General features: G+C 39.6%; 1 protein-coding gene across 4 annotated transcripts in view; it reads right to left on the bottom strand.

The window, feature by feature from the left end:
- The window catches only part of ECHDC1 (ethylmalonyl-CoA decarboxylase 1), a 53,443-nt gene extending 26,180 nt beyond the window's left edge, over nt 1-27,263 (bottom strand). Inside the window, exons 1-3 of one of the 4 annotated variants that reach the window (XM_027551047.1) lie at nt 26,986-27,263; nt 5,264-5,482; nt 454-596 (exon numbers count right to left, since the gene is read on the bottom strand). In XM_027551047.1, the coding sequence (XP_027406848.1) occupies nt 454-596; nt 5,264-5,482; nt 26,986-26,995 (372 nt within the window). In that variant the 5' untranslated portion in view covers nt 26,996-27,263. Of the gene's footprint in view, nt 1-453; nt 597-5,263; nt 5,483-16,723; nt 16,804-26,985 lie in introns of those variants that run through there. The other 3 variants (XM_027551049.1, XM_027551048.1, XM_027551046.1) reach the window with 3 other exon arrangements.
- Between the last annotated feature and the right edge of the window lie 533 nt (nt 27,264-27,796).

Here is a 27,796-nt window from a genome sequence, read left to right as displayed (position 1 = left end):
ATGTTAGTGGAGGGGTGAATTCAAGAAAAACAGCTTCCATGGAGGACAAATACTGAGAGATGATTCAGACTGCTTTTCTGTCACCATAATTCAAAAGCAAATGTTTCAACTCCCAGCGTTTGTTGGAGCCTATCAAGTGCCAAAGCCATGCTAGGTATTTTATATATGTACCTCATGCAAAACTCCATATCATGAGATGCTATAGGGCTTCACATCCTTGCTGGTTTTAATAGTGGACGTTTTATTGCTAACCTTCCTGTCCTTCATTTTTTCCCCATCACTTCACACTATTACAAGCTAATCTTTAAGATGCAAAAACAAAAACTCTGATCTTTGGAAAGCTATTAGAGAATAGCTGTCATCATAATAACCATATAAGTAGAATATAAATATCTTAGCCATAGATGGCTGACAAACGTGTAGAATCTACTGCATAATTCATACAATACTTGCCTCTGGAGTTCCTAGTGCTTTCACAGCATTCAGATCAGATCCTGAGGAAAAAGTATTTTTTGCCCCACGGATGATGAGGCCTTTCCCCTCTGTCCAATTTTCCAATTCAATCACTTTTTCCAGAAGTTGTAGCATCATAACACCTGCCGGAGAGGGGAGGGGGAATCACATACACATAAAATATTGGACAAATAGAAATAATTTAGTAACTGTAAGGTGTCAAACAAGACTCTTAGATCACAAATTTTACAAATACTGAATGTCTATCAAATGCCTATAATGTTGGTACTGAGTATATACGAAGAAGATAAGCATGACAGTCTCTCTGCTTTAAAAATTTACAATTTGTTAGTGATCTCTCTTTATCTCCCCCTTAATTAAGACACCACATAAATATGTGGTTAGGTAGGGAAAAAAAGCTGGCACTGAGTATGAGAAACCTATACCAGTAGTTAAACTAATCTTATTGACTCTGTGAAATAAACATGAGATGAAATGGACCATGAAGAGTATCTGCTTGGGTGATCTTCAGGCAAAGACCTGAGAGTTCTGAGTGTGGGGCTCATTCATCATCTCTCAACCCAAACCAACCCCATCACTCTAATCAAAGTAGCTCTGCTTGTATTAGTTTTAAACACTAGGCATCAAATTAATACTTGTTTCCATTTGAATAAAAAGCTTTACTGATATAAATCATAAAGTATAGCTATTCAGTAGTTAGTTAAAATTAGTAGCTAGCTAGTCTAAAATCTCTAGAACAGTCTTACCTTTCTAATTTTATTTTTTTCTAGGCTCATATAAAAGTTGCCTTTTATTCTCTGAACCAACTGAAGGTATGGAGCTGCACTGTCCAATGAAGTAGCCACCACCCACATGAAGTCACTGAGCACCTGAAATATGGCTAGTCTAAACTGAGATGTGCAGTAGTGTAAACAGTTTTTGGCAGGAAAGAGCTCTCGACAGGAAGCCCCTGTCTTGTCACTAACCTTAGGCCAGGCAATCCCATCCTCTACTCATCTCTGGCCTTAGGCACAACTATCAGATCTCTGGATGACACAATACATTGCCTAACATGTTGGTTCTTTCCATAGATCAGATAAGTAGAGACGAAGAATAAGTTAACAAAGGACTAGATCTCTTCCCTAGCTTCTTCTTCAGAAATCTCAAGAACAAATCCGTGCAAACTGTGTGAACGAGAGCATCTAAAGAAAAATTACAAGAAGTCAACAAGCCAGCACACAGTGGGGGATGGCAATGACTCAGACACCTTATCCCGGTGACTGAGATTATGTCCCCTTTTTCCCTTAAAACTTTCATGGCTGAGCAGAATCTTCAGAGGTGGTTTTTGTGGGACACTGAGTCCACCATCTCCCCAAATTGCCAGCATTCTGACTAAAAGCAACTTTCTTTCCTAATAACACTTGTTTTGAATGCTGATTTTTGAGTAGCAAGCAGCCAGACTCACTTCACTAACAGTAGTGTAAAATACATAGCAGATTTCAAAGACTTGGTATGAAAAAGAGGAAAATATCTCATTGATACTTTTAATATCAATCACAAGTTGCAATATTCTGAAATACACTGATTAAACACAATGTTATTAAAATTAACCCTTCTTTTTCCTTTTAAAAATAGGGCTACCAGAAAATTTTAAATGATATATATAGCTGACACTTGTATCCTGCATTATATTTCTATTCGTTAACATTAATAGCAAGAGATATCTCTGAATTCTGCTGAGTGTAAAGAAAAGTCATCTTGTGTTGAAAGACATCATTGATAATTTACAAAGTTTACAGTCTATCGAATTATGTCTATAGTTATGATTATGTAAAGACACATAAAACTTTATTGGGATATTTTTGAACCCAATATTTCAAATGCTACTACAAAATATAATTCACAACCCCCTCCCTCCATGAAGCATATAACTGATAAACAGAGACTGCCAAAATCACCTTGAAACATGAGTGCTGGGTAGTCAGCAAGGTTATTCATTGCCTTCTGTATTACATCATGGTAGAATAACTCAAATTTGAGCTTTGGCAAAAAATTACAAATTATCCAGGTCCTGGACGTTGAGGTCTCTTAAATGTAAAATTCTTATATGCCAAGAGTGTTGCCTAGCAATACAAGGTATTTACCTGTATCTCAGAGTTAGAAAAGGGGCAGCAAATAGGCAAGTGCAGTGCTTTCACTGATTATTAGAATTACATGGTTAAAATGACAGTCTTATTTTAGTTCACAAAAAAATTAAACTAACTTTTTTTTTCATTTTAGGCTTTTCTCTTTAGTTTTTAATCTTTGAAATATCCTTCCCTTTGTCTCCTAGTGACAGCTGAACACAAATGAAGTTATTAAGCACTTAAAATTTCCATGGAAAACATAATCAAGCTCAATTTGATTAATTTTATCAATATCTGTATTCATATATTTAAAAATAATTAAAACACACAATTAGTAAAAATGTTCCTAGTTCAAACAAGACAATGGTGCCCACTCTCGCCACTATTATTCAACAGAGTTCTAGAAGTACTTGTCACAGCAATCAGAGAAGAAAAAGAAATAAAAGGGATCCAAGAAAAGAAGTAGTAAAACTCTTACTGCTTACAGATGACATGATACTATACATAGAAAATCCCAAAGATATTATCAGAAAATTACTAGAGTCAATCAGTGAATTTAGTAAAGTCACAGGATTCAAAATCAATCAATACACAGAAATTATTTGCATTCCTTCAGAAAGAGAAATTAAGGAATCAATCCTATTTACCACTGCAACAATAAAATACCTAGGAATAAATCTACCTAAAGGGGACAAAACAGCTGTATACAGAAAACTGTAAGACACTGATGAAAAAAATCAAAGACAACATAAACAGATGGAGAGATATACCATGTTTTTGGATTGAAGAGTCAATACTGTGAAAATGACTATACTACCCAAAGCAATCTACAGATTCAATGCATCCCTATCAAAGTACCAATGGCGTTTTTCACAGAACTAGAACAAAAAAAAATCTCACAATTTGTATGGAAACACAAAAGACCCTGAGTAGCCAAAACAGTCTTGAGAAAGTATAGAGCTGGAGGAATCAACCTTCTTGACTTCAGACTATACTACAAAGCTATAGTCATTAAGACAGTATGGTATGGCCACAAAAACAGAAATACAGACCAATGGAGCAAGATAGAAAGCTCAGAGATAAACCCACATACCTATGGGCACCTTATCTTTGACAAAGGAGGCAAGAATATACAATGAAGAAAAGATAGTCTCTTCAATAAGTGGTGGTGGGAAAACTGGACAGTCACATATGAAAGAATGAAATTAGAACACTTCCTAACACCATACACAAAGATAAACTCACAATGGATTAAAGAACTAAATATAAGATGAGAAACTATAGAACTCTTAAGAGGAAAACATAGGCAGAATACTCTTTGGCATAAACCATAGCAAGATCCTCTATGACCCACCTTCTAGATTAAGGGAAATAAAAACAAACAAAGGGAACCTTAAAAACTTAAAAGTTTTTGCATAGCAAAGGAAACTATAAACAAGGTATAAAGACAACAAAAGACAACCCTCAGAATGGGAGAAAATAACAGCTAATGAAACAACTAACAAAGGATTAATAGATACGCAGTTCATGAAGCTCAATACCAGAAAAACAAACAACTCAGTCAAACAGTGAGCAGAAGACCTAAACAGACATTTCTCCAAAGAATACAGATAGCTAATAAACATATGAAAAGATGCTCAATGTCGACAGCTCATTATTAGAGAAATGCAAATCAAAATCACAAGGTATCACCTCACACAGGTCAGAATGGCCATCATCAAAAAACTACAAAAAATAAATGTTAAGAGAGGGTGTGGAGAAAAGGAAAGCCTCTAGCACTGTTGGTGGGAATGTAAACTGGTACAGCCACTATGGGGCATAGTATGGAGATTCCTTAAAAAACTAGGAATAAAACTACCATATGACCCAGCAATTGTACTACTGGGCATACACTCTGAGAAAACTAAACCTGAAAAGGACACATGTACCCCAATGTCCACTGCAGCACTATTACAAGACCTAGGACATGGAAGCAACCTAGATGCCCATCAATAGGTGAATGGATAAAGAAGATGTGGTACATATATACGATGAAATATTACTCAGTCATAAAAAGGAATGCATTTGAGTCAGTTCAGTTCTAATGAGGTGGATGAAACTAGAGCCTAATATTCAGAGTGAAGTTATGTCAGAAGGAGAAAAACAAGTATCATATATTAACACATATACATGGAATCTAGAACAATGGAACTGATGAACCTATTTGCAGGGCAGCAATGGAGACACAGACATAGAGAATAGACTTGTGGACACGGTGAGGGAAGGAGAAGCTGGGGGAGATTTAGAGAGGAGCATGGAAACAGATACACTACCATATGTAAAACAGATAGCCAGTAGGAATTTTCTGTATGATGCAGGGAGCTCAAACCAGTGCTCTGTGGCAACATAGAAGGGATCAGGTGGGAGGTGAAAGGGGGGGTTCAGGAGGAAGGGGCCATATGTATACCTATGACTGACTGATGTATGGCAGAAACCAAAACAATATTACAACATAGTTATCCTCCAATTAAAAATAAATAAATTTTAAAAATATTCCTGGTTCATGTGACAGCTTTTCATTTTTACATGTTCTACAAAGAGTACCATGACTTTCAAGAATTCTGTCTACAGAGTTTAAGAATAAAAATCACAAGATAGCAGGTTAGATTTAGTATCATTCTTTAACATAACAAAGATCTCTATACCTGAGAAGGCGTTCATTTTGCTTGGATTGTTCAGAGTAAGAATGCCAATGCCATTGTTTTCCTTCTGAAGGTCAATGGATCCACCAGGAAACTGTTCAAGTTTTTTTTTCACTTCTTCTTCATGGAAGCCATGAGAAGTATTATAAAGTGACAATCCTATCTGATGCAGCAATCTTTTCTTTACAGCGTTAGGCGATGTCTTCAAAAGACTTGCCATTTCTGGAAAAAAGAGAGAAGTAGGCAGTAGTCTAGCTAAACAGACACTTTTCTAATATAACACATTAATAGGCTTTAGCGAGGAACCTTTCTGTTTACTGAAAGGACTTCCCTACTTCTCAAAGCACTCTAAGTACCGGATTACTTCCCTTTTCCCAGCTTCTCAAACCAAACAATTCCCAAAGTACATGATTTCAGTACATCACTAGGAGATGATGACACAGTTACAGGACATTTACTGAGATCCAACACACTAGGAGGGTTTAGAAAACTTGCTGTTCTGTAGTTTGCACCATCTCCTGCCTTCAGGGAGTCTTCTTCATGATGGCAGTTCTTCTTCTAACTCTAAATCTAAGAAAAAATTCAGTCCAAAAGTCCCTTTGGAAACAACCTCTAGGCAGAAATGCAACAGAGCGGTATTCTTGGTATTATCCTTATCTTATGTAATGCTCTCACAGAAACAGCTGGAAGGAGTCCCAAGGAAAATAGGGAAAGAAATAGGAACACATATGTAAGGTTTCTGCATCCCCCAAAGTTCTGTCAACTCTTCTCATTTTACATATCTCATCTCCGGGTAATCACCTATTTGTTCAAATGCTTTTTTGTAAGTATTTTTGCTGACATAAAAAATACACTCAGAAATGATACAAATCATAAGTTACAGTTCAATGAATTTTCACAAGGCAAATACATTCAAGTAAATAGCACTCAGATCAAGAAACAGAACATGAACCTTATAAGGTCCACCATTCATTGTGCCACTTTTTGGTCATGACTCCAAATAAGGATAACAACTATCTTGACTTCTAACACTCAAGATTAGTTGGCCTGCTATTGAACATTATACAAATTGAAAAATATGGTATATCGTCTTTTGTCTGGTTTCAACTATGTTTGTGACACCTATTACTATTATTATGTGTAATGAAATTCTAAATAGTCCATTCTTTTCATTGTTGTATTTCATTATATGAATATACCACCATTCATCAATTCCAATGTAAACAGACATTAGGGTTGTTTCTGGGTTTTGGCATTACAAGTTGAGCTGCTGTGAACATTTTAGTATCTGTCTTTGGGTCAACACATATGCACTTCTGTTGGCTATATCTAAAAATAGAAGTAGTGGATCAGGCAGCAGCTGGCTAAAACTGATTGTTAAACAGTGAAGAATTTTGCAAGTTGTTTTTTTTAAACCACTGGTAGCTTGAAATTATAAGAAATAAAAAAACTTAAAATGGTCCATTTTCAAGGGTGCTGACTTTGGGTGGAAAAATTACTACCAGCCAAAGTGGCCTAACAGCTTACTGACACAGTAACCATAAGGGTTATAAAACTGGAAAGTCCGGGCAAACAAAAGGAGAGTGGAATGTCTAGGATTTTCATGGAGGCTCATTCTACTAGTGAATTCAAAACAGAAAACAGGAATGAGTACACAGGAAAGGAAGAAACAAGATGTCAGGGAGGGGCAAGCCCATATAGAGAGAGGGAACAAACCTAGGCAACATCCAGGAAGACTGTTCATCACACAGTACTCAGCCAAGAAGGAACCAGGGGAAGGGCTTGCATGCTAGGGGATAAAACTGCTTGTTTTAATGACACTGGGTATGCCTGCCCACCAGACACCAGACCTTGCAAGACCGTCATAAAGCCTCTCTTCTAGCTGCACCTAGTGTCTCCAAGTTCCTCTTTCAGTCTGGGCCAGTGGGCTTTATTTCCCACAGAAATTACTCATGGTGAAAAGTATCAGCAAACTCTACATATCAATCTCTCTCTCCTTCTCACGCTCACACATATCACACACACACTGCCATTTGCCATTTTCCAAGGGCTGGTCATAATGATCATACCAGTTCATTTGTTTCACTTTAAGACATATTGGCTAATAAGAGTTTTCATATCCAAACACAGTGAACATTCCAGTTGCTCCATGATCTTATTAATCATTTGCTAATGTCTTTTTATTTCCTTTCTTTCCATTTTAGGTATTCTAGATAGTGATACAGTCATTGTGGTATTACTTTGCATTTCTATGATGTCTAATGAAGTGAAACTCCATTTTCATATGCTAATTTGTTATTTGTATATCATCTATTGTAAAGTGCCTCTTCCAAGTTTTTTTACCCATTTTTTCTATTTATTTACCTTTTATTCCAGCACAAGCTGGAATCAAGATGGCCGGGAGAAATATCAATAACCTCAGATATGCAGATGACACCACCCTTATGGCAGAAAGGGAAGAGGAACTAAAAAGCCTCTTGATGAAAGTGAAAGAGGAGAGTGAAAAAGTTGGCTTAAAGCTCAACATTCAGAAAACGAAGATCATGGCATCCAGTCCCATCACTTCATGGGAAATAGATGGGGAAAGAGTGGAAACAGTGTCAGACTTTATTTTTGGGGGCCCCAAAATCACTGCAGATGGTGACTGCAGCCATGAAATTAAAAGACGCTTACTCCTTGGAAGGAAAGTTATGACCAACCTAGATAGCATATTCAAAAGCAGAGACATTACTTTGCCAACAAAGGTGCGTCTAGTCAAGGTTATGGTTTTTCCAGTGGTCATGTATGGATGTGAGAGTTGGACTGTGAAGAAAGCTGAGTGCCGAAGAATTGATGCTTTTAAACTGTGATGTTGGAGAAGACTCTTGATAATCTTTTGGACTGCAAGGAGATCCAACTGGTCCATTCTAAAGGAGATCAGTCCTGAGTGTTCTTTGGAAGGACTGATGCTAAAGCTGAAACTCCAGTACTTTGGCCACCTCATGCGAAGAGTTGACTCACTGGAAAAGACTGATGCTGGAAGGGATTGAGGGCAGGAGGAGAAGGGAACGACAGAGAATGAGATGGCTGGATGGCATCACCGACTCAATGGATATGAGTTTGGGTGGACTCCAGGAGTTGGTGTTGGACAGGGAGGCCTGGCGTGTTGCAGCTCATGGGGTTGCAGAGTTGGACATGACTGAGCGACTGCACTGCACGGCACTGAACTGAACCTTTTACTACTACCTTGTAGAAATTCTTTTATTCGTTTGCCTACAGCTTTTATTAAAATTCTTATGACAATAAATCCTGCATTTCCATCTCCATTGGAAATGCCTGTGTACTCCTAAATCAAACAAAAATCTACTTCCATATTCCTCACCTCTAGATGTACCACAGGCTTCTCAAAATCAGTTTAAATCTACTAAAACCTGTAACTACTTTATTCCTTCCCTTAACTATCTGTAGTATCAACCACAGAGAAAGCCAGAGTAGAAAACCCAATCTCCCAATCTCCTTCCCCTCCTTCATATCTCATGTACAACCTACCTTTTTTATTTTTCTAATCCTTTATTTCCCCTACAACAAAGTTCAAACCTATGTCTCTGGATGAATACAATGGCCACCATTAGTTTCACACTACTCCTTAAAATCAGAGCTACCTTTATACTGTATGCTCCTAAAAGCACAAATCTACAAATACATTTTCAAAGAAACTGAAAAGATTTAAAATAGGGTGACTTCTCAGGACTTGAGCATGAACCTAAATGAACATGAAGAAGAAATAAAGTGATAAAGGTTGATAAACTTAGGTCTATTGGAAATGGAAGGTGAAGTTCAAAAATATAGTATTTTTACTAATTAAAATATGAAATAGCTATGAAAAAATAAAGGATTTTAGAGGCTTTCTAAATTATTTGCTAAATGTAAATATCAAGTTTTCTCAAGATTCTCTTAGCTAGCAGAGGAAATCTACACTAAAAATTTCAGGAGTTGTTGAGAAATGACAAGCAATGGAGCTCGAAACAAATTAAATTAGCAAACAAAACTTATATTCTCATGCCTATATACATAGGAGAACCACTGCCCAAAACCACCTACCCTGGCCAGGGTCAACAGTAACCCCTTGCATGAGTTATCTTACAACAGGAGACCTTGGTAGGGAACACGGAAGCTACCACCAACTGAAAGAACTCGGGAAGTCAAAAGGAGTGCGACACCAATTCATATGTCCTGCCAACCTCCCAGAATCCTTCTCACTGGAATCCATCTTGGCTGAGCAATGCGCAGGCCACCAGGAAGGAACCTGAGTCAGAATGATTAGCCAGAGACAACCCAGAAACTAACTCCATTATCATAAAACCAACACTGCAAGCCACGTGGCAGAGCAGCTCTGGGTTCCCTTACCTTGCTGCTCTTCATCTGGGAGCCACTTTTTGTCAACACATTTATCATCTGGAACAATTCATTTCTAAATGTTAGACAAGAGACTACTCTTGGACCCTGGACGGCATCTCCCTTCCTGCAGACCCTTTCCTACAACATACATAAGCTCACAACTCCAGCCATGTGCATAAAAAATCCATCTCGACCTCAAACACTGTTCTTTCTTTTTCATCTCCCCTTTCACTATCCCCAGATTCAAGTTCAGTGATCAATGTTTGTGGGAAAAATAAAGAAATAGATCAAATTACTGTACATCATTTCAAAATGAGTTTGGAAGCCTTTTTGCTTTTTGAAGACAAAATTTGAGAAATATACATAACGACTAGATTAGCAATTAAGATAAATCTTTTAAAACAGGTCAGGATTCTTTATTGGATTATTTAAAATAGACAATAGTTTCATTCTAAGAATAAAAAGTGGGTTGAAGAGTTTCTGTGCTTAAGACCCAGTAAGTAAATTACACACTACATGTAGGTTTTTATAGTCAAGAAATTCATAGGACTGGGATCCTAGTATATAAACACATGTGCATTTGGTAAGATATAATTGGTAACAGTTCAGTGGAAATTAACTGAGTTCTTATTAGTCATCTCCCCTCTATCAACTAGCTATTTCAGGAAAAAAAAATTTTACCCTCAACAAATTTTCAGTTTTATCAAAGAAATGAAGTATTTACTAAGCAAAAATAACTCAATTCTCTAATTGAAAATAGAACAAAATTCCTCCTTTTATTAAGCTTTATTAGAGACCTGATTTTTTTCCCCTCTCTTCACCAGTAAACTTTTATCATGAAGTCTGAGAATTTTCTATAGGCAGAAAGGGACCTGAAGATACTAAATCAGTGCATAGGATTATGATATTTAACTTGCCTTCGTTCTTTCCAAGTTTTAACATTTTAGGCAGAAGTAGAACAAAAATTAAGCACCATCCTAATTTGCTGGGGAGTAAGGAAAGGAAAAAGTAAACTCAGATTAGCTTTTCTCTACAGTGTCTTGTGGCCAAAATGTTGGCAGAGGGGGCTACCTTTAAGAAACTCTCATCTTATATACTTTCAGAGTATCCGTTCTTCACCTAACTATATTCAGTCCTCCTTGTCCATCAGCAACTCCCAGAGTTTACCCAAACTCATGTCCATTGAGTCGGTGATGCCATCCAGCCATCTCATCCTCTGTCGTCCCCTTCTCCTCCTGCCCTCAATCCTTCCCAGCATCAGGGTCTTTTCCAGTGAGTCAACTCTTCACATGAGGTGGCCAAAGTACTGGAGTTTCAGCTTCAGCATCAGTCCTTCCAATGAACACCCAGGATTGATCTCCTTTAGGATGGACTGGCTGGATCTCCTTGCAGTCCAAGGGACTCTCAAGAGTCTTCTCCAACACCACAGTTCAAAAGCATCAATTCTTTGGCGCTCAGCTTTCTTCACAGTCCAACTCTCACATCCATACATGACCACTGGAAAAACCATAGTCTTGACTAGATGGACCTCTGTTGGCAAACTAATGTCTCTGCTTTTGAATATGCTATTTGGGTTGGTCATAAGTTTCCTTCCAAGGAGTAAGCGTCTTTTAATTTCATGGCTGCAGTCACCATCAGCAGTGATTTTGGAGCCCCAAAAAATAAAGTCTGACACTGTTTCCACTGTTTCCCCATCTAGTTCCCATGAAGTGATGGGACCAGATGCCATGATCTTCGTTTTCTGAATGTTGAGTTTTAAGCCAACTTTTTCACTCTCCACTTTCACTTTCATCAAGAGGCTTCTGAGTTCCTCTTCACTTTCTGCCATAAGGGTGGTGTCATCTGCATATCTGAGGTTATTGATATTTCTCCTGGCAATCTTGATTCCAGTTGTGCTTCTTCCAGTCCAGCGTTTCTCATGACGTACTCTGCATATAAGTTAAATAAGCAGGGTGACAATATACAGCCTTGACGTACTCCTTTTCCTATTTGGAACCAGTTTGTTGTTCCATGTCCAGTTCTAACTGTTGCTTCCTGACCTGCATATAGGTTTCTCAAGAGGCAGGTCGGGTGGTCTGGTATTCCCATCTCTTTGAGAATTTTCCACAGTTTACTGTGATCCACACAGCCAAATTAGCACTAATCAATTAGAATGAAAATGATACAGCCCCACTACCCTTCCAAAACAAATCTAAGAAAACAAGAAACAAGGCCCACATTTCCATTTCATAAGTAATGAAAGCTTACCTATATGTGAAGCTTTCCTCTAGGGAGTCACCTACTTACTGTCAAATTCTGAAGCAATAGGAAAGACCTCAAAGTTCTTACTCTTTTTCTCTAAATAAATACATATATTTTTATAGCATAATATTAATTTATTAAAAAGCTTTAAAACTTGAGGCATCACTTCAAGTAACTAAACAGCTGCCCAGAATCACAAATCTTTTGAACAGATAAGAATATATTTTACATAAAATATGTATCTGATGAAATAAAAATATTTATGTTATGAAACTGTGATATTATTATTCCTAAATTACTTCTATAAAAGACTGTTGTCTTAAATTTGAAATCAGGTTTCAGTACAGTGGCTAGAAGGAAAATAAACGTAGACATAAATAAAGCTAACCTAACATACTTTTGAAAAAGTTAGGTTTCAGAATGAGTGTGTTGTATTTCCTAACCTAGACAATGGATAAACAGGTACTTATTTTTGTTGTTGCTGTTCTTTAAACTCTTCTTATGCTTTGAAACTATGTGCAAGTATGCTACATTTCTCATTAAACTTTTTTTTTATTAAAGGATATCATTTCAAATGTGGAATGGAGAGATGTCTCTGCCTTTACCAATAATCTCTCCCAATCTTCTAAAACACTAATTTCAAAACTAATTTTTGTAAGTATTCTGTTTTTTGCATAGAAGATATTTAATAAAGAACACACATATTGCTATAGGTGGCCACATAGGTATCTGCAGTCTCTGGCAGTTCTGAAAACTAAGAAGTGTCCTCATTAAAGGTAATAATATTTCTTAAAACTTGATGTATGACCAGAAACCAGGTAAGAAAGAATTAGAGACACTCCTGCCTCCAGTAAATTATGACGACTCATAATGATGCTCCTGCCTCCAGTAAATTTAAAAACTCCCTATTGGCAGGGACCACATCTTACTCATGGTTTTAGCGCACAGAGTTTTTACATTTAACATTTGTGGTACTAAATGACACCTAATGTGGTTATTACTGTATAGGGATTACTATAGTTGTTATTGTTGTATGGTCAGTCATGTCCAACTCTTTGTGACCCACGGACTATTAGCCCTCCAGGCTCCTCTGTTCATGGAATTTTCCAGGCAAGAATACTGGAGTAGGTTGCCACTTCCTCCTCCAGGGAGTCTTGCCCATCCAGGGACCAAACCAGCATCTCCTGCACTGGCAGGGGCTTCTTTACCCCTAGAGCCACCCAGGAAGCCCAGTGATTACTGTATACTTAACCATCATTTCCCAAACTAAATAAAAGATCTCTATCTGCCAGACAGAAAAAGTTTATTTCATTGTGGGGATTTTAGGAATTCCAAGTCCAGAATATGTAGCTCTAAGTGCTTAAGGGTATTAGAGTCAGCCAGAGAAGAAGGTCTCCCTTTCATTGGCCCCTGGTCAGTTTGATGCAGAACCACCACTCCACTATCATTCCCAGCTTAGGAGTCCCTACCCCTCTTCACAAGAAGGATAAGAGCTGTGGGTCTGATTTTTTTTTTTTTTCAGGTATACAAATCAGGTTTGCATACAACACAATCTTTACCACATCATTAAAAAAAATACTGACACTTTTTAAGAAATGAGGTTAAGTTATAGATAATAAGACATTACCTACTTATAATGTCTGTGGTTAGTGATTCACATTTTACAAGGATTTGGTTAGTAGTGTACTTCATATTTTAACTATATAACGATTTCTATCACAAGGGTTAGAGCGAGGCAGTTACGTTCTCTGACTTTCTCAGAATCAGAGGCATTTTACCCAGGGAGTACTGAGCCTAAGACCTAGTAACTGTTAGCAGCAAACTTAAGTGGAGAACCCATGACTTGATCTACTTTCCCCAGTCCTTCTTCCAAAGAACAAAACTATTGGTTTTGAGCCAAGATAAGTAATTCAGTCACAGCACTACAGCTTTCCGTAGAAGGCAACAGAGTGAAACTGTTTCCACTGGTACTGCTGCCGCTTTGAATTTTCTTTGTTCTCATTTCCCTTCTTTCGTCATTTTCATCTCTACTGCCTTCTCTCTCATGCTCCCCTCTCTGCCTCTCAGCTTGTGTGGGACATGGAACCAGGGGCTGCCTTTATCTTGGGAAGGCATTTGAAGAAGATTAAAGCTGTAGGGCTCAGGGTTCCTTAGGCCTGCTTCTAGTCTAGGAAAAATAAGCTCTCAAGGTCACTGGCCAGATCAGTTCACAAAACTGAGGGGCCTACACAGAGAGAGCCAAACACAACATGACCAAGCTGGCTTTTGCCTAGAATATGCTCTCTGCACATTTTGCCCCGAGTGATAAGTCATATATAGTCATATATAAAAGAGACCATTAAATGTAAAATTCATTTGGGGGTGAGGTCTTTTCCACGTTGACCGTGACTTTAATGTAAGAGAACTGTGCCAAAGAAACTTGATGAGAACTTAGATGGCTATTTAAAAAAAGAAAAAAGTTGCCTATGTTTTCCACAGTATTCTGTTTAGGGAAAATAAAAAAATAGTTAAAATAGAAAATAAGGAGTAAGACTTATAAAATCATTAGCATTTTTAATTATGAAGGGATAACAGAATCAATAAACAACATATCTTTTTTCATTGTAAGAAGTCTGTCTGTTTTGTCTTCACATACATCCCCCTCCCCGCCCACCACTTCCAATGAAGCTTCCCAGGTGGCGCTAGTGGTAAAGGAATCCACCTGCCAATGCAGGAGATCTAAGAGACGCGAGGTCGGGAAGATCCCTTGGAGAAGGAAACAGCAACCCATTCCAGTATTCTTGTCTGGAGAATCCCACAGACAGAGGAGCCTGCTGGGGCTACAGTCCATAGGGTTGCAAAGAGTCAGACATGACTGAAGTGACTTAGCATGGCACCCCACTCCAATATCCAAAACAAGGGCAATCAGTATAGACATCATCAGATGTACCTTTTTACACTTAAATCATTACCAAATTTCAACATTATGTCACTAATATTTTTGCCTCATTGGACATCTTTGATATACTCATTTTTCCATGGAAACCTCATAATAAAAACCTCATGGATCCTTTCCTCTATTGATTCCATTTTTTAGCCCCCCAAACTCCTGTCCTCCTTCCACTAACTCTCCCTTCTTTTCTCTCCTCAGATCCCCTTGTTTGTGGCAAAGAGTAGTACCTGAGAAACTCAAGTACAATGCTAAGCCTCTCAAGTTTGCCAGTTCCAAGATTAGGGGTCTAATCCTTGACACTGGATGAGAGCCTATTATGAATACTTTCTGGAGAATGGCAGGGCAACCCACTCCAGTATCTTGCCTTGAGAATCCCCACGGACAGAGGAGCCTGACAGGCTACAGTCCTTGGGGCTGCAGAGAGTTGGACATGACTGAGCAACTTACCACAAATCATATGGATCAGTTCAGTTCAGTTGCTTGGTCATGTCTGACTCTTTGTGACCCCAAGGACTGTAGCCTGTCAGGGTTGCTAATCCATCCTGCTGGTTGCTTTGCTGTCCTACCACAACCAGATTCAGCCCAGCTGAACAAGCTCATAACCATGCCATCAGAAAGGGGAAAGAGAAGAGGTCCGAGATCAAAGGTTTCACTCTCTCCATGTTTTCTAACTTTTTCAAAGGCAAACAAGTAAGCTCCCTTCCCTACACAGAGACTAAGCTCTCTGTTCTCTCAGAAGCTGTAACCTGTTTCATCAGGTGCTGGAAATATCCAGAAAGTAAACACAAACACATACTGAGCAAGAAAAAAATAAGCATAAGGCACGGAGTAAACAAAAAAATCAGAACTATTCCGTTTCAGACTGTCAGCATATGACTTGTTTTTGGCATTTGAATTTGGTTTTAGGCTGTCATTAATTAACACTTCACTTCCCTGGTGGCTCAGACGGTAAAGCGTCTGCCTACAACACAGGAGACCCGGGTTCGACCCCTGGGTTGGGAAGATCTTCTGGAGAAGGAAATGGCAACCAACTCCAGTACTCTTGCCTGGAAAATCCCATGGAGGGAGGAGCATGGTAGGCTACAGTCCATGAGGTCACAAACAGTCAGACAAGACTGAGCAACTTCACTTTCTTTCTTTCTTAATTAACTTTCAAGTTTCACTACTTGAGTCATACACTATACTGTGTATGTACTGAGTATGCCACATATACCTTTTTTCCTGCCAGCCAAAATGAACTTCTTTCAGTTGTTCATATCCTTCAGTTGTTCTATTCATTCCAACCCTCTGAGTATGTGATTCCCCATTACAGTTTTTTCTTCCTCAAAGCAACTCCAAATCAACTCCTCTAATACCCTCAACTACACAAAATACTCTGTCTGCTCTCACAATGTTTAGATCCTTCATTAACCTTCACTCAAACTTTGCTGTAACTATTCCTTTAACCAAATCTTCCCACTAGATTTAGCTGCAAGAGGACATTGGCAATGCCTGGTACTGCTGCTGCTGCTGCTGCTACTAAGTCACTTCAGTCGTGTCCGACTCTGTGCGACCCCATAGACGGCAGCCCACCAGGCTCCCCCGTCCCTGGGATTCTCCAGGCAAGAACACTGGAGTGGGTTGCCATTTCCTTCTCCAATGCAGGGAAGTGAAAAGTGAAAGTGAAGTCGCTCAGTCGTGTCCGACCCTTAGCATGGACTGCAGCCTACCAGGCTCCTCTGTCCATGGGATTTTCCAGGCAAGAGTACTGGAGTACCATTGCCTTCTCCGAATGCCTGGTACAGTACTTGACAAATAATATTTGCCAATAACAATTTGGCACACAAGGCTTGAGAATCCACAACACGAGACAGGCTAAAGAATCTTTCCACAAGTCAACTCCACCTACCCTGTTCATTAATCCCACCACTTACCTTGTTTCAGTTCCATTCTTCTATGCAAGCTGGTCTCTCTTCTTGGAATGCTTATCACTGCCAACTCACCAGCTAACTAAGATCTACTCATCTTTCAGGACAGACCAATAAACTATCAAGAAAAGATCAGCTGTTTTATTACTATGCTCCTCCCTCCCCCAGCTGATTTCACAATTACATGTGTGTGTGTAGTATTAAAAGAATTTTTGAGGCTCAAAAAGAATACTAGAATGAAAGAACATTTACCAAAAATGAGTTTTTCATTTTTGTTGGCTGCATGAAATCAATGATGCAAATTTTACTTAAGATAACTTAATATGGGCAGCAAGAAGGACAATTATAGAGTTCCCAGAGAACATTACTGACGGTTGGAATCAATTTCTAGGCACAAAATACAGCTACTGCTGCCAGGGCTGCCTCCTCAGCAAATCCAAACTGACACAACCTCCAGTAGATAACTTTCTGTATTAAAGGCTTTATCCTTCCTGTGAGCACTCATGCACTTAGCATTTGGCCCAACTCCTTTGAAATTAAGCTGTTCCCACTGGAACTGTGCTGGGCTATGACCTGCAATTTGTTTAGGAATTTTCCCCTTTCAGGGACTCTGTTGTTGCTGTTCAGTCACTCAGTCGTGTCCAACTCTTTGTGACCCCATGGACTGCAGCAAGCCAGGCTTCCTTGTCCTTCACTATTTCCTTTGCTGGAGCAGCCGCGAAGAGATACCCCACGTTCAAGGTAAAAGAAACCCAAGTAAGATAGTAGGTGTTGCAAGAGGGCATCAGAGGACAGACACACTGAAACCATAATCACAGAAAACTATTCAATCTAATCACACTAGGACCACAGTTCAGTCAGTTCAGTCGCTCAGTCGTGTCCAACTCTTTGCGACCCTATGAATTGCAGCACGCCAGGCCTCCCTGTCCATCACCAACTCCCAGAGTTCACTCAGACTCACGTCCATCGAGTCGGTGATGCCATCCAGCCATCTCGTCCTTTGTCGTCCCCTTCTCCTCCTGCCCCCAATCCCTCCCAGCATCAGAGTCTTTTCCAATGAGTCAACTCTTCGCATGAGGTGGCCAAAGTACTGCAGTTTCAGCTTTAGCATCACTCCTTCCAAAGAAATCCCAGGGCTGATCTCCTTTAGAATGGACTGGATCTCCTTTAGAATGGATCTCCTTGCAGTCCAAGGGACTCTCAAGAGTCTTCTCCAACACTACAGTTCAAAAGCATCAATTCTTCAGCACTCAGCTTTCTTCACAGTCCAACTCTCACATCCATACATGACCACAGGAAAAACCACAGCCTTGACTAGACGGATCTTTGTTGGCAAAGTAATGTCTCTGCTTTTGAATATGCTATCTAAGTTGGTCATAACTTTCCTTCCAAGGAGTAAGCGTCTTTTAATTTCATGGCTGCAGTCACCATCTGCAGTGATTTTTGGAGCCCAGAAAAATAAAGTCTGACACTGTTTCCACTCTTTCACCATCTATTTCCCATGAAGTGATGGGACCAGATGCCACGATCTTCGTTTTCTGAATGTTGAGCTTTAAGCCAACTTTTTCACTCTCCTCTTTCACTTTCATCTAGAGGCTTTTTAGTTCCTCTTCACTTTCTGCCATAAGGGTGGTGTCATCTGCATATCTGAGGTTATTGATATTTCTCCCGGCAATCTTGATTCCAGCTTGTGCTTCTTCCAGCCCAGCATTTCTCATGACGTACTCTGTATATAAGTTAAATAAGCAAGGTGACAATATACAGCCTTGACACACTCCTTTTCCTATTTGGAACCAGTCTGTTGTTCCATGTCCAGTTCTAACTGTTGCTTCCTGACCTGCATATAGGTTTCTCAAGAGGCAGGTCAGGTGGTCTGGTATTCCCATCTCTAAGAATTTTCCACAGTTTATTGTGATCCACACAAAGGCCTTAGCATAGTCAATAAAGCAGAAATAGATGTTTTTCTGGAACTCTCTTGCTTTTTCGATGATCCAGCCAAGACTTTTTAGAAAAGTTATCATCCTGGGATTTCTTTCTCCCCCAAAAAGGAAATAATAATTCCAGAACTTGATAGTAGATAAATATCTTTCAAAGCAATAAACGCATTCCCTGTAACACATCTATTTTCCCCATGAGAAAACCCAAGGCCAGAGGGATAGGTTTGCTCAGAACCTCGGGGCAATAAATAACACTGTTATCCCTTGACACTTGATTGTTCCCAACTTCTACATGCTACTGACATCCATTCCTATGGAGATCAAATTTTTCGATAAAGTCTTATATTCTCTACTCTGTTATACTATGTAAATAATCTGTTTCTCTCCCACCCCACCCCCACCCCCCTGAAATTTCTCAATTTCTTCATAGGAAGACAGCACCTACCTTTTAAAACATTTGGCCTCAAGGGGATATAAATCTTCAAAACAACTGTAGTTTTGCTCAAACTCAGGTTTGATATTTGGGGCACCTGATCTCAAAGACCATGGAATGCTTTCTTTTATTGGTAAGCAGAAATTTCTAAAAAGACAAGATGAGTCTGAAAAGAGCTCCAAGAGGATCCTTATAGCATGCAAATAAACAGGTAGGCTTAACTTAGTTTATCTGTCAGAAGTACAATTTGTATCTAAATATTCTCCTTTGAGTTTTGTACCATGCTAAAAGATCTCTGTGTATGGCTGTATGTTATGTCACAGGTATGTCTTATTTTTATACTGCCAGATGGTACTACCAAAATTAATTTATAAAAAGAGCTCCATTTAATTGGTCTAAAAATATTACTTAAGTAAATTATCAGAAATATAAGAGCAACTCACACGAATGCTTTTGTGGTTCATGTGATAGTTTAAATTTGTTAGTCTAACTGAAACAGGCACGTCTTTAGTGTCATCAGCACTGAATACTTTAATCCCACATGCGTTTACTAGTCAGATAAATTCACATTATCTCTGCTGCAAATCTGTCAGAAAAAAAATTTGCTTGAGATGATGGCAGACTTTGTCTAATGACTCATTAAGTTTTTGTGAGTAACTTAAACATAAATGTTGGGAACAAATAATTCAGATAGATGAAAATGGGATAAGAGTTTTTAGGTGCAACAATTATATTTTACAATATATGTACTTAAAATAGCATACTGAAATCTTTTGAGGTAACTTAAAATGTCAGAGTTTTGCAAGATAAATTACATGATTGACTAGAATTGTTTTTATCATACACACTAATTTCCCACCTACATGTGTCTTTTCTAAACACTTCTGTTTCATCCTTTGTCGCTGCTTTTAATAGGCTGTCTAGACTGGTCATAGTTTTTCTTCCAAGGAGCAAGCATCTTTTAATTTCATGGCTGCAGTCACCATCTGCAGTGATTTTGGAGCCCCCCAAAATAAAGTCTCTCACCATTTCCATTGTTTACCATGTATTTGCCATGAAGTGTTGGGACCGGATGCTATGATCTTAAGTTTTTTGAATGTTGAGTTTTAAGCCAGCCTTTTTACTCTCCTATTTCACCTTCATCAAGAGGCTCTTTTGTTCCTCTTGGCTTTCTCCCATTAGAGTGGTGTTATCTGCACCACTGAGGTGCACTGATATTTCTCCCAGCAATCTTGTTTTTAGCTTGTGCTTCATCTAGTCTGGCATTTCACATGATGTACTTTGCACATAAGTTAAATAAACAAGGTGACAATATATAACTTTGACATACTCCCTTCCCAATTTGGAACCAGTCTGTTGTGCCATGTCCGGTGCTAACTGTTGCTTCATGACCTGCACACAGGTTGCTCAGGAGGCAGGTCAGGTGGTCTGGAATTCCCATCTTTGAAGAATTTTCCATGGTTTGTTGTGATCCACACAGTCAAAGGCTTCAGCATATTCAATGAAACAGAAGATGTTCTTCTGGAATTCTCTTGCTTTTTCTACATAACGGATGTTGGCAATTTGATCTCTGGTTCCTCTGCCTTTTCTAAATCCAGCTTGAACATCTGGAAGTTCATGGTTCACATATTGCTGAAGCCTGGCTTGGAGAATTTTGAGCATTACTTTGCTAGCGTGTGAGATGAGTGCAATTGTGTGGTAGCTTGAGCATTCTTTGGCATTGCCTTTGGGACTGGAATGAAAACTGACCTTTTCCAGTCCTGTGGCCACTGCTGAGTTTTCCAAATTTGCTGGTATATTGAATGCAGCACTTTAACAGCATCGTCTTTTAGGATTTGAAATAGCTCAGCTGGAATTCCATCACCTGCACTAGCTCTGTTCATAGTGATAGTTCATAAGGCCCACTTGACTTCACACTCCAGGATGTCTGGCTCTAGGTCAGTGACCACACCATCGTGGTTATCTGGGTCATTAAGATTTTTTTTGTATAGTTCTTCGGTGTATTCTTGCCACCTCTTCTTAATATTTTCTGCTTCTGTTAGGTCCATACCATTTCTGTCCTTTATTGTGCCCATCTTTGCATGGAATGTTCCCTTGGTATCTCTCATTTTCCTCAGAGACCATTTCATTGTTAGAGAAATTAGTTTTGTTTAGGCTTCAGAGACACAGCAGAGCAGACCTATGACCTTGCTTCTAACCTGCCTGGACACTGCCCTGGCTGTGAGTGACAGCTATGACTGTAAGAATTGCAGCACCATAGGTAAGACAGGGGACGAATCTTGAGACTGTTGAGCCCCTCAAGACAGGGTGGCCAGTCAAGCCCCGGGCTTAACAACATTCCAAGTTTAAAGGATAAACAGGAACTCAGAGCTGCAATTTGCTCACAGGTTGATGATATCAGTTTGTGTCCTAGGATTATAAGCAGGAACCCTGAAATGCAGTCTTTGAAGTCTCTTCCACAGAGTGGACGTGCTACCTAGGACCTTTTCCCAATTAGGACTCCAGATGTGCTGTGTCATGGGACTTCCCAGCACTGTTTGAGTCTGGATGTTGGTTAAAACCCAATTTGATGACGTATCCTCTGCTATTTCTATTTCTCTCTTCAATGTTACTGCATATTGAAAGTAAGCTAGAAAACTCTAATAAATATTGGTATTATTTCGTTTGTATAGAATGAGTGGCTTATTAGGTTAACAAACCCTTTGAACCAAGACAAAAGTGAAAACTTTTGGCAAAACATTAATCAAATTTATTTCAGGTGCTTTAAGTTAAAAATTGTCTTTTTTATAAAGAAGAGCTAAGGGTTTGGTTTGGCTTTTTTGTTTTGCAGCTATGTAACCTTCTCTATTTATCTTCTGAAATCTTTTTGTCATTTTGATTAAACAGATACTTAGTGTTTTGTAATCTTCTGTAATCCTATTTGTTGAATTGTCCAAAACCTTTTGATATTTTTGAAAAACTTCCCCCCAAAATTCAAACTCTAAATTAAGTTTTTTTGACCTGAAAATAACTTTAGGAATGTCCAGAGGGGCCCCTAGAACTTCTTAAAGAACATGTTCTCTCTTCTTATAAAAGGAGATGGTAATTAGGTTTATTTGATATGTCAAATTTTATGGGAAGCTTTGTCAAAGAAATTATAATAAACTTTCTTAGGTTATCTTGTATACATGAATATTATTTAAATATTAGATATTGTAGATATCTATTGTATGAAATATCTAGATATTGTATGAAATTTTAGATATTGTATGAAAATTCTGACAATTCTCATGTGTTCTAGTATAATGTTATCAGTTTAGTTCAGTCATTCAGTCATGTCCAACTCTTTGAGACCCCCATGGACTGCAGCACGCCAGGCCTCCCTGTCCATCACCAACTCCCGGAGCTTTCTCAAACTCATGTCCATCAAGTCAGTGATGCCATCCAACCATCTCATCCTCTGTTATCCCCTTCTCCTTCCGCCTTCAACCATTCCCAGCATTAGGGTCTTTTCCAATGAGTCAGTTCTTCGCATCAAGTGGCCAAAGTATTGGAGTTTCAGCTTCAACATCAGTCCTAACAATGAATATTCAGGACTGATCTCCTTTAGGATGGACTGGTTGATCTCCTTGCAGTCCAAGGGACTCTCAAGAGTCTTTTCCAACACCACAGTTCAAAAGAATCAATTCTTCAGCACTCAGCTTTCTTTAATAATGCAACTCTTACCTTCATACATGACTACTGGAAAAACCATAGCTTTGACTAGATGGACCTTTGTTGGCAAAGTAATGTCTCTGCTTTTAAATATGCTGTCTAGGTTTGTCATGCCTTTTCTTTCAAGGAGCAAATGGTTTTAATTTCAAGGCTGCAGCCTCCATCTGCAGTGATTTTGGAGCCCCCAAAAATAAAGTCTGTCACTGTTTCCACTGTTTGCCCATCTATTTGCCATGAAGTGATGGGACCAGAAGCCATGATCTTAGTTTTCTGAATGCTGAATTTTAAGCCAACTTTTTCACTCTCCTCTTTCACTTTCATCAAGAGGCTCTTTAGTTCTTCTTCACTTTCTGCCATAAGGGTGGTGTCATCTGCATAACTGAGGTTATTTATATTTCTCCCAGCAATCTTGATTCTAGCTTGTGCTTCATCCAGCCCAGCATTTCTCATGACGTACCCTACACATAAGTTAAATAAACAGGCTGACGATATACAGCCATGGTTTTAAAGATGTGGTCAAAGAAATGACCAAACAGATTTGTCGATTACATTAAATTGAACCTTCATCTTTAATTATTACTATTTTTAAGTCTTTTGTCATTTATACACAATTATTGTTCATACGCCGAGGCTTTTGCAAGTGTATTTATCTTCAAAGAAATTCATGGAAAAGATCCTGACAAATACTCTAGGATGAAAGTATTAGATAAATTTAAGATATTGCACAGAACTGGATTTAAAGGACCCTTTTTTCCCTCTCCTTTAAGAAAATGTATCTTACAACAAGGGTTAAAACATTTATTTTTTTTCCTCCCTTCCTGATTCCTCCAGAATTTGAAAACCTAAGTTTTTTTTTTTTCTTCGTGACAATATGTATATTTGCATAAATTCACTGGGAATCTGTTCTCCTCATAACAAGACACCACTGGAAATACTGGCTATATTACCATAGTTTTGGCTGTATTATCATACTCAGGAAAGGTGTACATAGACTCAGATGTGACCAGACAGCTTTAAGGACCTACTCAAGAAAATAAATAAATAAACTGGCCAGATACCTTGTTTACAAGGTTCAAGCAAAACAAACTTGAAAAAGAGCTTATATGGTCAGTCACTATTCTCATGGCATTTATGTAAATAATCAAAAAAAGTTCAATACCAACAAGTTAGTTTTACTATGAGTGTCTTTAATAAAAGGATAAACATGGGAGAAAGAAATCATATTTTCACTTACACAGATATTAAGTTCTAGTCCTACCAATGATCTTCAAGGTTTTGTTACATACCTATATGCTGGACTGGATTCCAAATTTTTCTGCTGTTGTTGTTCAGCCATGTCTGACTCTTTGTGACCCCATGTACTGCAGCACACCAGGCTTCTCCATCCTTCATTACCTCCCAGAGTTTGCTTAAACTCATGTCCATTGAGTCAGTGATTCAACCCAACCATCTCAACTTCTGTCGCCCCATTCTCATCCTATCCTCAGTCTTTCCTAGAATCAGGGTCTTTCCCAATGAGCCAGCTCTTGGCAGCAGGTAGCCAAAGTAACTCTTTGGTCAAATATTTTTCCTATCCTTACATGTCTGGCTACTCCTCTTCAAACTAATGTTTTCAATTTTCTTCCACTTTTCTGGTTTGAAATCAGTAAGAAAAAAAAGACTGCTCTTGAATTTCCTTAGAACAGTCTATACCAGGTCCTCCTCACGACCTGGAAGGTAACCAAACTTCAAGGACTTGAAACTTGAGTACACATCTCACAGCTAAAGAAGACTGCACCTGACAGCTGGTCCTGTACAAACACTGCTGCTGCTGCTGCTAAGTCACTGCAGTCGTGTCCAACTCTGTGTGACCCCATAGACGGGAGCCCACCAGGCTCCCCCGTCCCTGGGATTCTCCAGGCAAGAACACCAGAGTGGGCTGCCATTTCCTTCTCCAATGCATGAAAGTGAAAAGTGAAAGTGAAGTCGCTCAAGTGGTGCCCGACCCTCAGCGACCCCATGGACTGCAGCCTACCAGGCTCCTCCATCCACGGGATTTTCCAGGCAGGAGTACTGGAGTGGGGTGCCATTGCCTTCTCCAGTACAAACACTGGAAACGCCTAAATCAAACTGACTAGGAAAAGCAGCAGCTAATAACTGAGGCAGACAGCTTTCCAAAGATGACCTGACCAGGCTTGTATACCCGTTTAGTCACTGTTGCTTTTCTCTTTCACGGAAAGACAACACCCTTTCTCTCTTTCACGGAAAGACAACACCCAACATACCTACTGGTATTTCTCAAATTATAGTGAAAGGGGACAACTTCTTCTTTTGATTATGGCTTTTCAGAATCTCCATGACAAATTAATCTTTTCACTTGCCAGTTTTTTTTGTTTGTTTTTCTTTTTTGAGTTAGAAGGTTCAGAATTCACTTAAGTTTTTCTTTGTCTGGACTATTAACTATTCTGGATTCTTACCTAGATTCATGGCTTCTGAATTTGCAACCTTACGGCCTGTATTATTGGGTAATACATTTGGTTCTAAACAGTTCTTTTGAAATAACAATACTATTTTAATGGCCTTCCCAGGTGGTGTTAGTAATAAAGAACCTGCCAGTGAAGGAGATGTAAGAAATGTGGGTTAGATCCCTGGGTCGGGAGGATCCCCTGGAGGAGGGCATGGCAACCCACTCCACTATTCTTGTCAGAACAATCATATAGACAGAAGAACCTGGCAGGCTACAGTCCATAGGGTCACAAAGAGTCAGAGACAACTCAAACGAATTAGTATGCATGCATGGTCACCTTGAGTGGGAACTTCCAGGAAGCATACCTGACTCCAGGTTTGGCTCAGTAGGAAGAGCCTTTTTTCCCTTGGGTCTGAGTAAATGTCAAACAAAACATGATTAGAGAAGCAGAAACTCAATTGCATAGAAGAATCAGAGAGAAAGACCACTTCCAACAGAGTCACCTGACACTCCCCCTTTCCCAACATGATTTCTTCTATCGGCTACTCTCAGGCTTAAGGTCTTTGTTTAGAACCATCACACAATTTGGTTCTAAACTTCTAACTCTGTATAACTATTTTAAGTTCTGTATTTTGTTGCCTGTCAAATCTTTGTACAACCAGTTTGTCCAACAAGATGAGGCCTGCTCCACATTTCAAAATGATCAGAACGATCTCAAACGATTTAAGATCTTAAGATCGCAATTTCTCCCTCCTACTCCTCCTTGTTAGGTTTTCTCAATAGGTTTCCAATCGGTGCATTTTCCCGCCAAGGTGGGGCACAACACCCAGCAAGAAGTCCTTCTTGGCACCGAAGGACAAAGGCCACTGAAACTAGAAAACCTGCCTCTTCATCAGCGATGCTTTCAGAAAAAAGTAGAAAACGTCAAACTGAATTAAAAAAAAAATCATTTAAAATAGTTGGAAGGACACACTACCAAAGAAGGCATCAATTACTCCTTGTTAATAACATACTCCAACAAGAGAGCATCACTCACAGACCCACTAGAAGGGAACATTTCCTGTGCACCTAGCTACTTAGCCTATGAGAAACCATCACTACCTGAACTCTCACCTCAACCCAGGGACTTTCTTCAAAACAACTCCTTTCAACTTCCTCCTTCTTCTCTTTAACATAATGGGCCTCTCCTTTGTTGAACTTACCTATGGCTTTTGCTATAGTTCGCTTGTCCCAACTCCAATTCCTTGGCTACACCCAAATAAGCCCATTTTGCTGGTAAAAGAACTGGATATTTTATTTTTATCTTGAAAGCTTCATGCCTTCCACTTTATTCTGCAGTTCTCCAAAAGGAGGCTGCCCACTTCATGGCAGTGTGAACTTAAATGTATCACCTAAAGTATCTTCTTTCGTCTTTTTTTTTTTTTTTTTAACACTACTGAGAAAGATTGAGGGCAAGGGGAGAAAGCCACGGACAGAGGATGAGATGGTTGGATGGCATCACAAACTCAATGGACGTGAGATTGTGCAAACTCAGTTAGATACTCAAGGACCCGGAAGCCTGGTGTGCTGCAGCTCACAGGGTCCCAGAGAGTCTGACACGACTTGGCCACTGAACAACAACAACTGAGTACAGGAATAAGAAAGTATTCAGCATTTGAATGAAATTTAAATAAATTCAGCACTGAAATCACGCGTCTTTATCCTTTTGAAAATGTCAACATCAGCTATTTCTTCACCTTCACAGGAAAGTTCCACTGACCTTTTCCCATCACCTTCCCTCAAAGGGCTCTGCGTCGCTCTGCACAGGATACCTGCGCCCCGCACAGGCCTGGCCTCATACGGACAGCGCCGCCGAAGCCCCGCGGGTCGTCGTCTGGAATTCTAGTGAAGAAGCGCTAAAGTCCATTACACAGTGACTGCTAGGGTTCGCCAAGACACGCTCCTTAAAGTGCAGCTCCCGCAGACACAGGGACCTGAAGACAGCACTGGCGACGACATCCCCTTCCCCCTCTTCTGCGCCCCTCTTCCGCCCCGTTGCGCCCTTCTTCCGCCCCGGCGTGCCCCTCTTCCGGTCCGTCCGGCTTCCCTTCCGCTTTTCCACTCCGTCCCGGACGCGCCGGCCGCCCTCTCTCTGGCCCGCTGCTTCCAGGTTCCTATGTTAAATGTCTGCTCCTTCTCTGGGCGTCTGGGTTTTCCGCTCCTCGGCGGGCACCCCAGACCCAGGAGCCCCGGACGCGGAGCGCCCCGCTCTCTGCCAGGTGCCTGCAGGTGCTCGTGTAGTAAGCGATCTCGGAAAGCGGGTCTCTGGGCCCGAGCTTCGCTATGCAGGGCTGGGGCCCCTAAGCTCTGAAATCCTGCAGTCCTGCTTTTTTTCAGGCTTCCATGTAAACGTGGAGAAGAAAGACAGTCCAGGAGAATTTCCAAAGGGGAGGGGAGAGAAGTTACCAAGGCTGTACCTTTTCTTTTTTTAATTTAAATTTATTTATTTTAATTGGAGGCTAATTATTTTACAATATTGTATTGGTTTTGCCATACATCAACATGAATCCACCACGGGGGTACACGTGTTC

This window comes from Bos indicus x Bos taurus, chromosome 9 (assembly GCF_003369695.1).
Source record: "Bos indicus x Bos taurus breed Angus x Brahman F1 hybrid chromosome 9, Bos_hybrid_MaternalHap_v2.0, whole genome shotgun sequence".
Classification (NCBI taxonomy): domain Eukaryota; kingdom Metazoa; phylum Chordata; class Mammalia; order Artiodactyla; family Bovidae; genus Bos; species Bos indicus x Bos taurus.
This window is presented reverse-complemented; position numbering and strand designations above follow the sequence as displayed.